Here is an 18,629-nt window from a genome sequence, read left to right as displayed (position 1 = left end):
TTCGTTATTCATGTACATTTTGCTATATAGAAAATTTTAGTTGAGTTTCAAACATTCTAATAATTAGAATCGGCAAGTATATATATATATATATATATATATATATATATATGCATTCATATTATTGTTGTTGTTGTTGTTGTTGTTGTTGTTGTTGTTGTTGTTGTTGTTGTTATTGGATTGTTCTTTTTTTCATTTAATTCTGTAACATAATTCTGCTGTTATTCTATTACAATTATCTGTTAAACCTTTGGAATGCTCTGGTCTTTTGAAATTTGTATGCTCTCATATTTTGTCCTTTCTGAACTTTGTTTTTTAATCAAAATACTACTAAAATATTTAGAACCAAAAACGGTATAATATTCTAAAAATAAAGAAATAGAAAGAAAGTAAATTGAGAGAGGTGATTGAGCTGTTACCCCGATTTTGTCCCATTTAGAATTGCTGTATATACGTATATAGGTGAGAACATTTCCACTTTGTTTCCAATTTGTTCCACTCCACAATATAAAATAATTCCATTATATTCACACAAGGAAAATGAATAACAATGAAAACATATTTATTTCATAAGGACAAATATGCAGACAACAATCAAGTGATTAAAAATAATTCAACAAAATATTGTCAGTGAAATGATACATTGTATCTTTAGAAATTAATTCAACATTTTTTCGAGTGAATCATGTCCTCTAGTAGAAAACATGCTCATTATTTCATCATAAATATAACTGAGTACCATCTCTCAATGAGAGCAAAAGAATATAATTTTATAATGCACAAACTGCATCCTGTACTCATTCCACAATATTACATATACTGTATTTGTGGAATATCTTATGTTTATAATCTCCACAGGCAAGATATTATTCAAAATTATAGGCTCAGGGTTATCCAGAGTGAAAGTGCCATTTCATCTGGAGTTCAGGTAGCTCAAAGTGTCTCTGAAGAATACTTAAGTGCTGGCAACCTCATTGCTCTACTGTTCAAAAAACAGTGGCGTTACATCTTCAGTCGGGGACGGGCAAAGCCGGAGAATGTCCCGAGTACACTTGGAGTAGCCGTTATGGAAAACCAAGGCCTTCTTCATTGTGAAGAACGACATGGTCTTTTCCAGAAGATCAGAAGTGGGGATGCCGTTGTGAAGATGTTCTTCCAGTGATGACTTCAGTTTCTCCACCTTGCTGAAACACTTCCTTTCCAAGCTGTGGAGTTTACACCTGAAAAAATGGTGTAACCATCAACAAACTGTCATAATATGCCAAACTATGCCAAAATATGGTGTGATGATATACTGTTAGGACTGTGTACTATAATAATGTTATAATAAATAGTTGTACTTCTCAGGTGAGGCAATCTGGTAAGTGTTATAAAAAATATTGATTTTATATAAAATCTCTGATGAATGCTGAATTCATCAGAAAACTTTTAGGAACTTATATTACAGGACAATATTACATTAAATAGAAACTGATAAAAACTGTAGACATTGATGTATATTTTATTTTCAATCAACTTCTGAAATAATTCAATACATATTGCTGATGGTGTTCACGTTTAAATTTAAGCAGACATCTTGATTTTTCTGAAATGCCTTTAAACATCCTGGTGCTTCTTTCTTTCTTTCTTTCTTTCTTTCTTTCTTTCTTTCTTTCTTTCTTTCTTTCTTTCTTTATTTATTTATTTATTTATTTATTTATTTACCAAAAAATCCTCTTTCAGTGTAAAAACAGAATCTGTTTAACAATACCTGGCATAATGAATGTTGTCCTGATGCGTGATGTCCATGTAGGCAGGCATGTTTAATGTTAGCTTCAGTTCTTCTGAGAGCACAGGCCCTGTTGAGGTTCAGGTCAAATCTGGATAGTAATCTAAACACCCGAAAGTGCTTGTATTTATACTGAAGTTTGTCTGGGTTCAGCCAATGAGAGCATCTGAAATTAAACAATAGTCTGCTGATAGGTCTTTGGCTAGTAGGACTCAGATGGGACACTTCAGTGGACAGGTGGGACGTTCTCTTCTCTGCCATCTGGCACCGGGGTCACACTTACTCCACAGTGGGAAAATGACTAGGGGCATGAGCATTCAGATTTTCCCAAGTTCCCACACTATGATTAGTGATAAGGTATGAAGGTAGGTGTGCATATTTTTTGTAATCAATAAATGAATCATGTGACAGTATTTTGTATATCAGGTTACAGCAGAAGAATGAATTACACAAGTATTGGATCTCACATGCATTAATATAGGTTTTTCTTACATATTAAAAAAGGCTGCTTTACAGAATTTTTAAGGAATATGCAAGGATTTGGGAGTTTAGTTACAGTTCATATGGTTCCAGTCCCTCACTCTGGTGGCTGATCGTTCCTGTGAGAGCGGACACACTTCTATTGTGCGAAGGATTTAATGTGTTGAATGCTGAAGTGTGGGAAGCCGTGTGCCTCTGCTACTCCCACCAGCTCAGAGCAGATGAGGGGTGTGTTACTGTGGCATACTCAGCTTACTACTGATGAACAGCTGTGTTTATGTAAGTGTGTGATTGTGTGTGTGTATGTGTCTGTTCCAGAGTATGTGGAATATGTAACATACAGAGACCTCTCGACTTAACACTTTATTATTATTATCATTATTTTTTGGAGAACTTTTAGTACAAATGAGGGCTAAAGAATGTAATGTAAATTTAAATTGATTTATTATATACAAAATAACAAGACATTAATAAATAAGAAATAGAATGCTACAGTGTGTGGTGTAGGAAGGGCATAACTAATGATGTGTTGGTGGTTGTGTGGTTATTATTTTCCTAAAACAGCACATTCTGATGAGTTCTGTTCCACCTATTCTACATCAATTTGTCAACAATGACAAATTTTTTATTCACTAATGAATATCAGATCATACTTTTTCTCAAGTTATACTTATCATCAAGGTATAATATTGTAGAACATCTGTATGACAAGTGGGTTGATGTCACTTACGATGTAGCATCTATACACAATTTTTCTCTCATCAGCCTCTTTTTCACTTCACATCTGAATTCAATAAGGCTATGCGATAAAACAGAGAAATTGTATTACTGTATTAACACTGAGAATCTGAAAAGCATATGTTATAAACTTTATTTTTTTGTCCAACTTTTACAAAGTGCTGACACTGGAGACTCATTCCATAAATGTTAAATAACTTCACCCTATAAACATAATTTTTTTTTTATTAAATAGCACCTTTTTATTGTGTGTATTTTTAGGTTTGTAAAATGTCCACCATACAAACTATCTTAATATTTACATCCAGTGTCATAGCAAATGAAGTGATTAGATAATACAAGGTAACACGTGTGATAAGTAATGATGAGCATGTGCTCTGTCAGTGACGTTGATCCCAACATCAGGCAGCATATCTGCTCTCTTTACAGGGTCACCAACTTTCCCAGATTCACACAGTGTTCTCTATGAGTCCATCTCCATCACCCCACCCCTCCACCTGCTCCCCTGAGACTTGGATATTGTCCTCTGCTAGAAGAACACTGAGCATGTGGCAGCCCTACAGTCCTCATTGTGTGTCCAAGCTCTCCCATTGGCTCCAAACTGTGAGAAACTCCAACAAGCCCAAGACCCACACATTCATATGGAGATTTGGCAGTATAAATAGAGGAGATGCAGACAGTACAAATAAAAGTACAGACTCATTCTACACAGAGAGATCTACAGCAAAGAGACACAGCCATGGCACCAACCATCACTTCAGCAATGAACATCTCAAACGAGCAGCTACCTCTGAACAACAAGGTAAATTAAGAACCTGCTTCATTTAAATGTTTATAATGACCTGCTTTCTACTCAGTAACTCTTTATAGTTCAAGACGACTAAATGTTCTGTCTTTGTTATTTCCAGCTGAGGAAGCCGATGGTGGAGAAGATGCGCAGAGATCGTATCAACAGCAGCATTGAGCAGCTGAAGTCTCTCCTGGCTGCAGAGTTCCTCAACCAGCAGCCCGACTCCAAACTGGATAAAGGAGATATCCTGGAGATGACAGTCAGCTTCCTGAAACGACAACAGCAGCAGCAGCAGCCTGCATTATCCTCCAGCTCAGCAGCTGTCAATCAAGGATTCTCCAGATGTGTCCATGACATTGTCCACTTCCTGTCCAAAGATGAGGTGAAGACACAGAGCCAGAGAAATCTGCTGAACCACTTCCAGAACCTGCAGCCATCTTCAGATGAGAACAGGAGGGAAAGTGTTCTGGCTCAGCTGAGCTCTACAGAGCAGCAGATCATCAGCAAAGAGAAGACTTCAGTTAAGAGCTCCCTCTGGAGGCCCTGGTAAAGACAAGATCAAGAGTCAAAGCTGAAATCTCAAGTCAATGTGGACTTTTGTTTATTAGGAGTATAACTGAGTAGTTAAAACTTAACAGTTTATTGTTTTATGGCTAATACCTTTTGATTCATTTTGTGAAGAAAAAATAATACATAATATACATTTCTGTTATAAGAAATGGTGGCATTCATCTGGGAATCTGTTAAACATTCGATTTATGTTGATATATACTCTAAGTGCCTTATTCACTAGTTTATATATTATATCTAACCACAGTGTGGTTAATCTACGTAATCTATTAATTGCAAGATTATTTGCTTTATATTAATATACAATTCTGTTTTAAGAAATTATTGCATCTTTCTCCCCACCTGGGAATCTACTTTGCACACAAATGGTGATTTATAGTAATTTTTTTACTCTATGAGTCATTTTTCTTTTCTTTCACTTTTTTAAGATAACCACAGTGTGGTTCTACTTTTGCCCAATGAAAAGAAATGTAAACCTTTTATAAAGGTTTGTATTTTTGTAATGATATGGTGTAACTGATCTCAACATTTGAAGTAGATGGCATTGCATCAATGTATTTGTGTGTACAACATTGTTTGTACTGCTGGTTATTGAGGAAAGAGAATAAATAATTGAATGTGAAAAGAACTTTGTAAAAGAATTTTGAATGTGCTTCGAAATAACAGCAATATTCTAAACTTTTACAGGGAACATAAACCATACTAATTGATCAATATTCACCAATCAGTCCAGTGGTATCAGGAACTGCCAATGGGTCCAGATTACATAACTATACTATTAGAAATTCATTTATTTCTAAATAACATGCTTTAGGATAAATAACACTAAAAGTACTTAATATGAAATTTATATTTTAGTACACTTAACTCCATTTGTCAAGGCCAAGAACTCTCAACTAATAATTTATTCTTTTTATGGTATTCGGAGGAAATAGTTTCATGAATTTTCATTTAATATTTAAGTTAGTGTAACTTATAACCATATAATACAGCCTTATGTTTTAATTTAAAAAAGTAAGTTCAAGGAAAAAAAATGTACTTAAATACAGGAGATGTTTATTAAGTGATTTCAATTACAACATGACACTAAAGAAAAAAGATCCATGCTGAATTCAATAGTTGAGGTCTGAATTATTGCACACGCCTTCACAAAAGACAATAATAACATCCGAGGAATAAAAAACGGACACTTTGTTTGCAGCACAGGTTCCTTAATCTGGTCTTGGATTACCAAATATTCTGCATATTTTCATGCTTAAACAGATTCACCTCAGAAAGGGCTGGAAATTGAATGATGAAGTTGAAGTGGGTGTTTTGTAAGCAGAGAGATCATTAATATGTGCAAGAGGTACACAAGACTAGGGTTGAGAACTTGTTGCATACACTGTAGACAAATTAAGTAACAAATACAACTAAAGTGGTACTAGTACATGCAAATGTTGCACAAAATAGCAAAGTAACTACAACAAAAGCACTAAATTGCTATGAGAAATTAAGTGATAAATAGGAGGCTAGACTGTAAACGGAGTCAGTTTTTCTTCCATGGTCTCCACAGTGCCACTCGGTTCCTGGATGCTGTTTGTTTCGGTGATCTTTGAGCAAAATGGCCATGATTTGGAAACAAGGAACTCAGTCTTAAGCTTGTCCTCTGCAGCACATAGAAACGTTTGATTTCTTCTCTGTCTTTGGGTGGCAGATGAGCATGCAAAGACACATGGCGCAGCATTTCGTGTAAACACTGAGAAAAGCCACGTGCAAAACTTGAATTTGCACGTGAACATGCTTTCTGTCTAAGCAATGTGATGGCCATCTCTAAAATGTCTGCTTTTTTCAGTTTGACAGCATGCTCTTCAGTTATCTGCATGATTGGATATAAAATCATCCTTAGCTGCTCGATGCTGCTGGTGATTCGATCTCGCCGCATTTTCTCTGCCAGGACTTTGCGAAGCTATGAAGGAAAAGTGTTAGGAAAAAATTAGAGCACCTTTTACTTCAAACAGTTTTGCCACATGTGATTATGTAAGAAACATACACGTGTGGGGGAAACATGGAAAAATCTTATTGTTTTCTACATTTGCACACATTGAACTCCAGTAAACAATGTGTAATCATTGAAAAATGGGGGGAAAAAATTATGTGAGTATAAACACACATGCACTACACATGAAAAATGTGCAAATAACATCTGTGTTTATGCACATGTTAAAATTCTAAAGTTTTCTTAGCACATAATTTTATGTAAAAAAAAAAAAGTGTTACATGAAAATTTGGTGCATGAGCTGTATTTATTTTTAAATTGCATTGCAATATTACAATTTCCAAAACAGGACCGACAATAAAATAAGTAGAATTTTTTTTTAAAGTGTATTTTGTACATTGTATATTAAAGTTTTGTTTCCTGCATTAAAATTAAAAATTGTTGCAGGAGGTAAAACAGCATGCTGCTAATCTTTTGCAGATTTACCGCGGAAAATTATGCCTGCACATCTTACACCTGATTTTTTGTTTTAATGTTTATGTTTTTGTTTGGTTTTTTTAAATATCGTTGCAGCTTTTTCTTCTCTACTTACTTTATTGTCTGTCCTCGCGCGTGCTAGATCCACGTTTTGCATTTCTTTCACAAAGGTGTAGACAAATATCAGACACTGCGCGCACGTGAGTCTGTATTTATACCCAAAACAACGACCCCAGAAAAAAAACGAGACTCGGTTTCTTCCCACGCCGACGGATAATTAAAGAAGAACAAAAACACAGCAGTGCTGTCCCGGTTTGTCTTGTGTTGGAGCTACTTCCTCTCCCACGATGGGAAACCGACACGGGCCGCTATAAGGTGTTAAACGTGTGCCTGTAACACCTGCTTTAGACGCCATCACAAGTTCGCCATGTAGGCGCGAGGCAGTAAAGTCTCCTTGCCACGCTTCACTTCACGTCACGTCTTCTTTGATCCTGCGACTTGTAATGGCCTTGTCTTTGCTTTGAAACCTCACTCGTGTATCTCGTTCTCATTCCTTCATGCATAGTGCGTTTTCTGCAACCTTGTCAAGTTTTAAACAGAGTTAATAACACATGATTCATGCACGTGCCGTACTAAATCAGCCTCACGTGCTGCATGCTTAATTTACACATGGCATGTTTAAATTACACCTGACTCACCTGAAAATTAATCTGAAAATTACTCAGGAAAAGAAATTATTTATTATTTACATTGATTTTATTACTGTTACTTTACTATCAATAGCACAATACATTTATTTAAACACACACACACACACACACACACACACACACACACACACACACACACACACACACACACACACACACACACACACAGTGTTCTGTGTATTCTAATAACCAAAATTTGTCTAAAGTATTACTAAATTTCATAAAACATAAAATATTTTTTGAAACACATTTTCATGAACATAACGTACATCTATTATTTCTACTGAGAATATCTAATAAAACAGGTGTTTACATTTTCAATGGTAAATATGTAACTTTCTTCCTAAATTTTTAGATAGTGATATATAGCATAACATATATTCACTAAATATTGATTGACTAATGGAAGCCTGAATGTCTTGATTTGATTTGTCACCAACGCCTCTCCCACTGGCCTCTGAGTGTGGGAAACCTAATCCTGCTGGGGACTCATGCCTTTGTAATGCTAATGCACTCCTATAAATAGGCAGAGAGGGATCCTCACTCCAGACCACATCTGACTCGCTCTCCTCACAGAAGCATAAACTCTCCTTCTAAAACGATGGCTCCTACCTGCATGCCTTCTGCTGACTACTCAAAGCTTTCCAACAAGGAAAAACACAAAGTAAGAATCTCTAATGCTGTATATTTAACTAACTTTATTGCTTTTGAAATGTCTTCCTTTTATTTTTTTTTACAAAGTGAAGAAGTTGCTAACAAAATTTCTCTTTCCTTTTTTTCAGCTGAGAAAACCAGTGGTGGAAAAAATGCGTCGTGATCGCATCAACAGCTGCATCGAGCAGCTTAAGGTGATTCTGGAGAAAGAATTCCACCAGCAAGACCCAAACACCAAGCTGGAGAAAGCTGACATTCTGGAGATGACAGTCGTCTTTCTGAAGCAGCAGCTGCAAAGCCAGATCTCAGCACCTCAGAAAGCACACTGTGACGGTTACTCTCAGTGCTGGAGGGAGACCGTGAACTTCCTGTCTGCCAACTCCAAACTTGACATCACACTTCAACATCTCAACCGCTGTCAAGAAGCCCAGAGAGCACCGAAAGATTTCCCAGTGTCTCCACGTTCCTCCCAGATCCACCAGGCTTCAGTCAAGCAGGAGATCAGTGTGAACAGGCCTGTGTGGAGGCCATGGTAGAGACACTGATCACTGAGACTCTCATGTTAACCAGATGGTAGTTTCACCATCGCAAAGTCGGAGTGTATTTTCCATTCCAGAGATTCAGGTCATTATCTCATGTTGGGTTTTGATCAGTGTATGTTTATTGTAATGTCCGTCCTATGGATTGGACAAGATTATCAATTAACCATGTCATTATCTTCATATTGAAGAGTTCCATATCTTCTGATTTGTCTTAACTCCAGTGAAGTTTTATTTATTAAATTATTCTAATTCTATTTGTTAACTTTTTGTAATATATGTCTTGAACATATATTACATTTTTTTTACTCACTGCCTAAAATGTAACTTTGAATAAATTTGTAAATTTATTCCTTGTCTTGGTTTGTTCAATAATTTACTAGGATTTACATATCATTAACAACCAAACAGTCCATTTGCTGGTCCATTTGTATTGTAATGTAATTAATGCACAGCAATTTACACTTGGTTTTACTTCATTGGCCAAGATCATTTACATTTCTGTCTCACAGCAAGCAGTGAAACTTGGGTTGCATTGGAATTTCTCATTGCAAAGAATTACCACTGAAATAAATGAATTAAATATTTAATCTTGGAAAAGCTCTATACATAGTATTAAATTGCTTCTTATCCTAATGTAGTAAGGATATTTAGCATCACGACAAAGATATTAAAAAATCAAAGCCTATTCAATTAGCCTTTGAAAGTGGAGTACCAATTACAAGCCTAATGAAGCGCTGTGATAAAGGCTACTCACCAAACACTTTTAAAGAAAGCTTTTGTTTGGCCATTTATTTCATAGGTTTTGATTTAAAGTCTATTTATGAGTGAAAATATTTGACAGAAAATATATATGTTTGTCTCCTACTCTGATTAATTCATAAACGTTTTCCCATCTGTTGTTACCTAGGATTAGAGCATGTACACACATGTATATACACACATACAGAAAGCATGAGCACACAAGACTGTGAGAAAGACAGACTTAATGTCCCTGTTTATACACTAGAGCCCTGATAGTCAGTGTGTGCTGTCAGCTATGGTTTCATCAGACAGCTGGTGAGCTCAATGGATATGGGCTGAGTTTTTCGGCACATGTGTGGGGCCAGCTTCTCGCAGGATTTCCCACACTCCTAACACAGTCTCACTTTTCAGCACAGACACAAAGGAAGTGTGCCGCGCTAAATTATCCATTAGGCATGGTGGTGTGAATTCTGTCCCTCCACCACCTCTGATGCACGTCCACCTCCTGGGAGAGACCTGTAGGCATGTTAAAATCAACTTGTTGAAGAGATTATTAAATACTGATTGATTATATATGTTAGTATATATAGTAGTGTATGATCTATGTTTCACAATTGGCTGCCATATAGACTTATTGAATATACTGTACAGTATATGCATGCTTTAATGCTTTAATTCAAAATAAACATTTACACAAAAAAACACCAAGGCTGATCTCATGGGAAAAGAAAGGTGTTATTGGGTTTTGTTTGATTTCCATATTTCATACAGTATTTTCTGCAAAGCTGCTTTGATACAATGCACATTGTTAAAAATGCTATACAAATAAAATGGAATTGAATTGGATATTGATAATGATTATATATACACATAAAAATCTGCTTAGTATTATATAGTCATGAAGAAAATGAGAAAATGAATCACAATCAGTGTCAGCATCTGAGTCAGAATTAAGATTAAGATTAAGATAAGGATTTGATAGATAGATAGATAGATAGATAGATAGATAGATAGATAGATAGATAGATAGATAGATAGATAGATAGATAGATAGATAGATAGATAGATAGATAGATAGATAGTAACTAAGAACACTGGCACACTTTTCACACTGTTACAGGTGTGAACACACAAGTCTTCAGTCTAACAAGGTGTGAATTAGGGGGATTAGAAGGTAGAAAAGCCACTACATGCAGTATACAATACTACAGGATAGACCTGTGGTTTTCAACATGGTCTCTGAGCCCTTTCAGAAATATGTGATGTAACCAAGCATTGTATGACACTACAGTGGTGAAGATTATGATATATATCTAGTTGAACTCACTAGCATAGATTTAATCTAAAGCTGAATCTGTAGCTTAATAACAATCAGAAATAATGTCAATTAAATCAAGTTTAAGTCGAATCGTGTGTGAGCATTTACATTTAGAATATACACAAAATGCTCACGATGTTATTGTTAGGTTTCTTACAATTCTGTAATAGCTACCAAAAAAAAAAAAAAACAGTATGATTCTATACATTGTCCTGGTATGCATACATTATATTATTAAATTCTCGCTCTTACACCTTCACATGGAATTTTTTTTTACAGAAGTGCGACTACAGTATGTGGCATGTTCCTTTACTGTTGTGGGAAGCCTTTGGTCTCTGTCAAGTTGTCAGTTGAATTAAGAGACAGTAACAACCCCTTTCCAAAACACACACACACAAACACACACACACTTTTCTATGTCCTAACCCCCACTGAGAGACACACTCCGCTTCCTGGCATCCCCCCTCCCTCTCTTTTCCAGCTCAGGTTTGCCCTCAGGCTTAAGCCATTGATGTTATCAAGTGTTGTGCACAAGCCTCTGATTGGACGATTGAGTGTGGGAAAGCTCAGAGTGTCTCAGACCCATGCTGTTAGACGCCGAGAAACGTATTGTAAATGGAGCATCGCCTTTGTGTGCAATCAGTCTTCATTGTCAAACCTGTTTATGAAACAGAATAGCTTCATTCTAACTATCAGTTATGGCCTGTATTATTGTTATCATGGGAAAGGGATGATACGACCACCCATGGGAGATTTCATTAGATTTCATAGATTAAGAGTTAATCAACACATGAAGATACCAACTGAAACTTAAAAGTCAGAATCAGATCCAAATCAAATTCAGCGACTTGGTTTGGGAGTTAAAACCGACAACGAAATAGGATGAAATTAGGACGTTGTATTAAGAATTATTATTATTAAGCAGAATTATGCTGAAAACTCAAAAAAAAATCATTAATAATAATAATAATAATAATTGTTAAATTATTGAATAATATTATGTATGAAACATTATTTTTGCTGTTGTATATAGAAAATCTATTGCGTGCAGTATGTGAACATCAGGTTTTGCCAAATATATGAATAAAGATGTTATATGAATAAAGATGTTATGTAAACTGAATTGCATATAAGATAAATGTGTATTGAATTGGGATGCCTACAGTACTAAAATACAGTAAAAATACTTAAACTTAAAGATGTAACTCTGTGCTTTTAAGGTTCATGTCTGAGACGTGTACCAAACTTTCATCACTTTTGTTCACAGAACAGGCATCATTAGCTTATTTGCGCATAGAAATGAAAATTACTACAAAATCTAATGTGAATTGTACATTATTTTGAGTACATAAGAAGCAGCAACAGATGGAAAGTAAACAAATTACTACAAAATCTGTATATATTTTATGCACATTATTACAAAATATTCAAGCACATTATTTAAAGTCTCGGTTTTAAATTTTAGGGATTGGAAGTGTCTGAAGTGTTCATTAAATTAAGATTTGGAGTGTACATGCTGTAACAGTGTGGAATATAAAACTGAGAAGAAAGTCATAAGTTAATATTTGTAAAGTAATTGTCTTTATTAAACAAACAACACCAGACACACAGTGTCAACTATACATTTTGGTGCATTAAAGTACCAAGATGAGAAAATGTACAATTTCTCTGCTGCCTTTATAAAAGGCCAAAATCAAATGAAGGATTACAACAACATAATCCAACAAGTCATTAAAATGCTAATGCATTAAAATGCAATAATAAAAACATGAAGACTTTACGTATAAAAAAAAAACTTGACACAGCAAACTTATAAAGTTCAGTTTCTAACAGTCTTCAATATGAAGAATATACACATTAAGTGCTTCTCAGTGAGAAGAAAGTTTTAAAATCCAGATTGGAAATATGTGGAAATATAAATCTCCTACATTATAAGAGATGGTGAAACAACCATCTGGTTAACATGAGAGTCTCAGTGATCAGTGTCTCTACCATGGCCTCCACACAGGCCTGTTCACGCTAATCTCCTGCTTGACTGAAGCCTGGTGGATCTGGGAGGAACGTGGAGACACTGGGAAATCTTTCGGTGCTCTCTGGGCTTCTTGACAGCGGTTGAGATGTTGAAGTGTGATGTCAAGTTTGGAGTTTGCAGACAGGAAGTTCACGGTCTCCCTCCAGCACTGAGAGTAACCGTCACAGTGTGCTTTCTGAGGTGCTGAGATCTGGCTTTGCAGCTGCTGCTTTAGAAAGATGACAGTCATCTCCAGAATGTCAGCTTTCTCCAGCTTGGTGTTTGGGTCTTGCTGGTGGAATTCTTTCTCCAGAATCACCTTAAGCTGTTCGATGCAGCTGTTGATGCGATCACGACGCATTTTTTCCACCACTGGTTTTCTCAGCTGAAAAAAAGGAAAGAGAAATTTTGTTAACAACTTCTTCACTTTGTAAAAAAAATAAAAGGAAGACATTTCAAAAGCAATACAGTTAAAGTGTTAAATATACAGCATTAGAGATACTTACTTTGTGTTTTTCCTTGTTGGAAAGCTTTGAGTAGTCAGCAGAAGGCATGCAGGTAGGAGCCATCGTTTTAGAAGGAGAGCTTATGCTTCTGTGAGGAGAGCGAGTCAGATGTGGTCTGGAGTGAGGATCCCTCTCTGCCTATTTATAGGAGTGCATTAGCATTACAAAGGCATGAGTCCCCAGCAGGATTAGGTTTCCCACACTCAGAGGCCAGTGGGAGAGGCGTCTTCAACAATAGAAGAGGCATCAATTATTCCATGGTTAACCGGCCTCATGGCTCCCACAGTGGGGACGGCCTTCTAGATCAGTAGCACAGACACAAGACAGGTTGTTAGACTTTTATTACCTGGGAACCTTCCCTTTGAATGATAAGCTGTCTACATCTGGGAATGAAAGTCTGATAATTTCCCAAGGGCCACTGGCATAAAGATAAAACATGACACTGCTTATCTGGCTCACACACATTTTAAATTGAACTGATATTCAGGATAGGAAGGAGAATAATCACAACCTGGTCATTTGAAATGCCCCAGTGCTAATGAGCATTTTTCTTTCTTTCTTTCTTTTTTTTTTATTTATGTATTGTATCTGAAATTGGTAATGTTAAGAGTTCTTTTGTAGAACATTTTTGCTGGGTTCTCATAGCCACACATAAAAAAACTAAGAGGAATGCATTCACAGCAAATGTCAATTAACCACAATTATCCCATGCCCTGGAAGACGGCACACTTCTATTGTTCTGTGCACCCTCCCTCCACCCGTGAATTTCGGGTTATAAATGGACAGACAGTGTGGGAAAGTCAGGCAGGATCCTGCTCACACGTCCTCCAGTCAATAGAGTCACCCCTCCTCGAACCGCCACCACCCGCCCACGCACACACACCCTTTGAACCTGCTGCTTAGCTAGGAGGTAGCACGGGTTTGTCTGACGCGTGCATGTTCTCATCGGACTTCATCTGCTCCCTCCATTCCCGCATTCTTCCTCCCCCCTTCTCTAGACATGTGCATAAACATCTGCATTACAGCCAATTCAAAGTGAGGATTGAAACATAAACTTCTCTTCATCTTGAACAGATTCAGTGCATTAAAGTACCAAGATGAGAAAATGATGAGAAATGACAATTTTCTTGAACTCGTCATCATAAAAGTCATTTGATATTAAGCAAAATTTATTCACAATTAGTTTGATTTTCTTATTTTTTTTAGTTATTTGACATCAAAAAGTAAAAACTCTAACTGGATAGGTAGTGTAAAATTAGACAATTAACATTGTTCGTGTTCAAACAACCAGGCAAATGTCTATAAACACCATATGCTCTTTGGGGGTTTTGGAGGGAAATTTGTATGTACTTCATTTAGTGGCTCATTTTCACCCCTCAAGCTACACATTTCTTAACAATGACTCACAATGACAGATGATGCCACTAAAAGAATGTGGACCTTTTTTTCGTTAAAGAAAAGCCCCATAATACACCACATATCCAGGCATATAGTGTCTCTATGGCTGTGCACCCAGCTGCCCAAGTATCTAAAGTTTGGCCAATGCAGCACTCTCCAGCAAGGAATGTGTGAGAGTTTCGACCTGTGTGTGTTTCCCACACTTTGGCTCCATTCAGCAACGGCTCCACCCTGCCTCCACTGATCCAGTGTGCTCCATTATTCCGCAGTCTCAATAGACCATCTGGACTTCTGCTAACACATACAAAGCCTCCCACTCTCCCACGCACACCTTAGAAAGGGAGGGCTACAGGTAGACCTCCTGTTGACAGATCTCATCAAAGTGCAGGAACCCATAACCGCAACACATACAAACATCCCTGAAGCAATGTATACAGCCAAGAACCATGCACCTGTCTATGCAAATAGCTCCTATTTATCTTACTTCTGTTATCACCAAAAATGCAGATTCACCTGTTGAACATTACATGGCATGAGCTGTAATAGTTAGGCCTATAAATAAGACCAAATTGAGGCTTTCTAATTTGGAAAAGCACAGATCATTCAGTTTTTTTTATATATCCGGATTCAGGATTTTCTTTCACAGTGCTTCCCGTTTCCCTCTCTTTTTGTTTAATGACCGCAAACACACCATCAACTGCTGCCACTTTCCTAATGGGGCAGAAGGTATGTGACAATGCCACAGCTTTGCGCTCCAAGTGGCTTTTCATGGTTCTCCTGAATGCCAGGTCATGTGACACTGGAATGCCATTGAGTGTTTCCTCACATCAAGGCTGAAATTCCACCATGCTGAGGGGAGGTCAGGGCTTTCCCATCTAACATACTGAGGAGCACGCTCAGCATCTGCCTCTCTCGCTCTCTGTGTGGGGGTGAGAGTGTGTCAGGCAGGGGACACACCGTCAAAGCCTGGTTTTGGAAGGAGGCACCCATGTATTGGGCCTTTGCAAGTTACTTTTGGCGGGAGCTGGAAGTGAGTGTGGGAAAGGATTTGGGGTTAAGCCCTCCATAACAACACACACCACCCGCACACACAGATGATTCAAAGCATGAGTGCTGTTAAATGGAGTGATGCAATAACACAGTTATGCACTTCAGCAGGTGCTCCTGTTATATTAGTTTTTCAGTGCTGAAACATATTGTAATCATGAGACTTGTCATAGGTTACAACATTGAAATATTTCTATGACTTTGAATAAACAAGTGTTATATGGATGGATTTTGTACTGCATGCAAATAAAGCTATAAAAATTTAATCCTTTTATAATTCTTTATATTCATATTCATAGCACAAAATTATTTTTATTTTATTTTATGGAAAAAAAGTTTATCACTTAGCTGCTATTGCTGTAAGCTATATTATAGGTTGAATCCATATCTATTTAATTAATACAGTAAGGTATAAAATTGAATGAGTAGGCCTAAATAAATTTGTTATCACATGTTAAATTGAAGTATTGGTCAACACATGTTCTTTACTCTTTCACTGATATGAAGTGTGCTTGAACATCTGCACTCTGCACTTTTACACGTTGGTTTATGAGGTTTTCTTTTTTTTTACTGAGTCCAAAGATGAGCACTTTACTGCAGACTGACTTAAAGGTTAAGAGTATGTGGTGGATTTTCAAACAAATAGAGATTTAAAAACTGATAGTTCAATTGTGAAACTTGAGCTTCATTTGAGGAAACCTTGTACGTAATACGTAAACACCAGTTAAATACAATAAGGTTTATTTGGGGTTAATGCAGACTAATGTTATATCCATGATGCAATCCAAGTATGCCTTTATGCATAATTCCATAATTAAATTAGTTTTAATTTTTATTAATTATCTCCATGCTTAAAAGTAAGGATGATTTATTTGTGCGTCTTAGCCATCTTAATTGCCATATCTATTCCAAGCATTGCATAGATAGATCTTGAAAAATCTATGAATTTTGTGACTATACCTTATTAAAAAATATCCACCTCTAAAATAGACAGTTTTCATTCTCCAGTAGTAAAAATTCAGTTTGGGAAAGAAACCTATTGATATTTATTTATTGATATTAACATGTATGTAATAGACATAAATTGAAACACACAAAATACACACACACACACACTTACACACACACAAACAAACACACACACACAAACACACACAAGCACACACACACAAATACACACACACAAATACACACACACACACACACACACACACACACACACACACACACACACACACACACACAAACACTATATGTATATATACAAACATATATGTGTGTGTGTGTGTGTGTGTGTGTGTGTGTGTGTGTGTGTGTGTGTGTGTGTGTGTGTGTGTGTGTGTGTGTGTGTGTGTTTGTTTGTGTTTATTACATACATGTTGTAAATGTTATAAACATTTCAGACTTTCCCGCGTTTTCTGAGGTAGATTTAACAAAGTTACTGTTTTGACGTTTTGTCTAACTCGGCACGAGCGCCGCAGATCTGACCAATTAAAAAAGAGCTGAACGTCACCACGGCGTCTCTGATTGGCTCTCGTGGCAGCATGACAGCACGAGCGTAAACAGATAAGGCGCGCGAAAACAGCGTGTATAAAAGTAGGGCTGTATTTTGGCACGTGAACCAAGCGCACGCGACCGACAGGCAGCCCTGAAGAGCAATGGCTCCTGGCACGCGCACACCTTCTCAGGAGAAAAACGACAAACCCAGAGTGAGTATTACTAAATGCATTAGTATAATATAAATAATAACTCCTCAACCGATTTTTGCGCGAGCTTGTCCGTTAACGTGTCGCGTCTTGTGTTATTTTAAACAGTTTAGAAAGCCAGCGGTGGAGAAACTGCGCAGAGATCGCATCAATACTGGGATCGAGCGTCTGAAAGTGCTGCTTAAGGACGAACTGGATCCCAGATGCAGGCTGGAAAAAGCGGACGTTTTAGAAAGGGCGGTTGTTTACTTGAAAAACAGTAAGTCGTTGGCACGCGCATCTCCAGACCAGTTCTTCACTGACGGCTTCACCCGCTGCTTGGAGGAGAGCGCGTGCTTCCTCTCCATGCACATGATGAGCGGTCAGAGTCATGCAATGCATCCCAAAGGATCTGAGAGTATCAGTGTGAATTTGCATGCACTTAAAGGAATCCCTGAATGCACTGGGGCAGTTTGGAGACCTTGGTGATTCCTAACAATAACAACAAAAAAAGACATTTATTGAGGCGTGTTCAAGGTGCAAAGAGTATTTCTGTGTTCATGTAAACAGCAGCTGTTTTAGTGCATATACCTTCATCTGTGTGAAGATCATTATTCTTTACAAATTGTAAAGTAAAATAATAATAAGTAGAAGAAGAAGAAGTCATGTCCAAAAGAGTAAAGGTGTGGATGAGTCTAAGGTCTATATGAGTAGACACTAGGCCCAAAAAATGGACCTGGAAAACATAAACTGTCTGGTATTGTAAGTCCAATATTGCATATATGTTTGTATTCCTGTGATTATTGCCTGTAGATACGTTACTGATTATGCTTATTATCATTACATGGATTTGATCTATCCATTTGATCTATCATATTGATAGAAGTGCCAAAGTATGTCAACAACAAGACAATAAAAAAGCTAACCTGGATGTTAATGTTTGTTTTGGCGTCTTGATTCATTTATATCTTCCGATCTAACTCACTGGCTGTACACGCCACTGTCATGTCTCAGATTATATTGTACCTATTTTCCTTTAGTTATTATTGTTAATAATTATTTGCATATACATAGGGGCATATTTGCATATATAGGAGCATATTTGCATATACATACACAGGGTAGAGATGATGCCAGTCCATCACAGGACACACAAATCCATGTACACACTGAACGCATCGATATTTATGGGAAATGAAGTGTCGCAAAGTTCATA

General features: G+C 36.9%; 4 protein-coding genes and 1 pseudogene across 4 annotated transcripts; 3 read left to right on the top strand and 2 right to left on the bottom strand.

Moving 5' to 3' along the window:
• Window positions 1-3,532: 3,532 nt before the first annotated feature.
• LOC113656506 lies at window positions 3,533-4,961 on the top strand (annotated as a pseudogene).
• Window positions 4,962-5,380: 419 nt separating this feature from the next.
• Window positions 5,381-7,393, bottom strand: LOC113656428 (transcription factor HES-5-like). The gene is made up of 2 exons (XM_027167693.2): window positions 6,917-7,393; window positions 5,381-6,294 (listed from the first exon to the last, which is right to left on the bottom strand). The coding sequence occupies exons 1-2, from the start codon at window positions 6,956-6,958 to the stop codon at window positions 5,875-5,877; spliced, it is 462 nt and encodes a 153-aa protein (XP_027023494.2). The 5' UTR covers window positions 6,959-7,393; the 3' UTR covers window positions 5,381-5,874.
• A 627-nt stretch (window positions 7,394-8,020) lies between these two features.
• On the top strand, window positions 8,021-9,054 carry LOC113656527 (transcription factor HES-5-like). Its single transcript, XM_027167821.2, has 2 exons — window positions 8,021-8,175; window positions 8,294-9,054. The coding sequence occupies exons 1-2, from the start codon at window positions 8,113-8,115 to the stop codon at window positions 8,699-8,701; spliced, it is 471 nt and encodes a 156-aa protein (XP_027023622.1). The 5' UTR covers window positions 8,021-8,112; the 3' UTR covers window positions 8,702-9,054.
• A 3,319-nt stretch (window positions 9,055-12,373) lies between these two features.
• Window positions 12,374-13,491, bottom strand: LOC113656538 (transcription factor HES-5-like). Its single transcript, XM_047810241.1, has 2 exons — window positions 13,284-13,491; window positions 12,374-13,162 (listed from the first exon to the last, which is right to left on the bottom strand). The coding sequence occupies exons 1-2, from the start codon at window positions 13,344-13,346 to the stop codon at window positions 12,755-12,757; spliced, it is 471 nt and encodes a 156-aa protein (XP_047666197.1). The 5' UTR covers window positions 13,347-13,491; the 3' UTR covers window positions 12,374-12,754.
• Window positions 13,492-17,266: 3,775 nt separating this feature from the next.
• Window positions 17,267-18,339, top strand: her2 (hairy-related 2). Its single transcript, XM_027167800.2, has 2 exons — window positions 17,267-17,437; window positions 17,543-18,339. The coding sequence occupies exons 1-2, from the start codon at window positions 17,387-17,389 to the stop codon at window positions 17,900-17,902; spliced, it is 411 nt and encodes a 136-aa protein (XP_027023601.2). The 5' UTR covers window positions 17,267-17,386; the 3' UTR covers window positions 17,903-18,339.
• Window positions 18,340-18,629: the final 290 nt, after the last annotated feature.

This window comes from Tachysurus fulvidraco, chromosome 2 (assembly GCF_022655615.1).
Source record: "Tachysurus fulvidraco isolate hzauxx_2018 chromosome 2, HZAU_PFXX_2.0, whole genome shotgun sequence".
Classification (NCBI taxonomy): domain Eukaryota; kingdom Metazoa; phylum Chordata; class Actinopteri; order Siluriformes; family Bagridae; genus Tachysurus; species Tachysurus fulvidraco.
The sequence above is the reverse complement of the archived record's forward strand: the minus strand, read 5'-3'. Positions and strand labels throughout refer to the sequence as shown.

Bases quoted from the DNA above. Each gene is read 5' to 3' on its own strand.
- LOC113656428 (XM_027167693.2), bottom strand. From the start codon at position 6,958: ATGCAAAACGTGGATCTAGCACGCGCGAGGACAGACAATAAA. The intron at 6,295-6,916 runs GTAAGTAGAGAA...TTTCCTTCATAG, and splicing joins GCGCGAGGACAGACAATAAA to CTTCGCAAAGTCCTGGCAGA.
- LOC113656527 (XM_027167821.2), top strand. From the start codon at position 8,113: ATGGCTCCTACCTGCATGCCTTCTGCTGACTACTCAAAGCTTTCCAAC. The intron at 8,176-8,293 runs GTAAGAATCTCT...CCTTTTTTTCAG, and splicing joins CCAACAAGGAAAAACACAAA to CTGAGAAAACCAGTGGTGGA.
- LOC113656538 (XM_047810241.1), bottom strand. From the start codon at position 13,346: ATGGCTCCTACCTGCATGCCTTCTGCTGACTACTCAAAGCTTTCCAAC. The intron at 13,163-13,283 runs GTAAGTATCTCT...CCTTTTTTTCAG, and splicing joins CCAACAAGGAAAAACACAAA to CTGAGAAAACCAGTGGTGGA.
- her2 (XM_027167800.2), top strand. From the start codon at position 17,387: ATGGCTCCTGGCACGCGCACACCTTCTCAGGAGAAAAACGACAAACCC. The intron at 17,438-17,542 runs GTGAGTATTACT...TATTTTAAACAG, and splicing joins AGAAAAACGACAAACCCAGA to TTTAGAAAGCCAGCGGTGGA.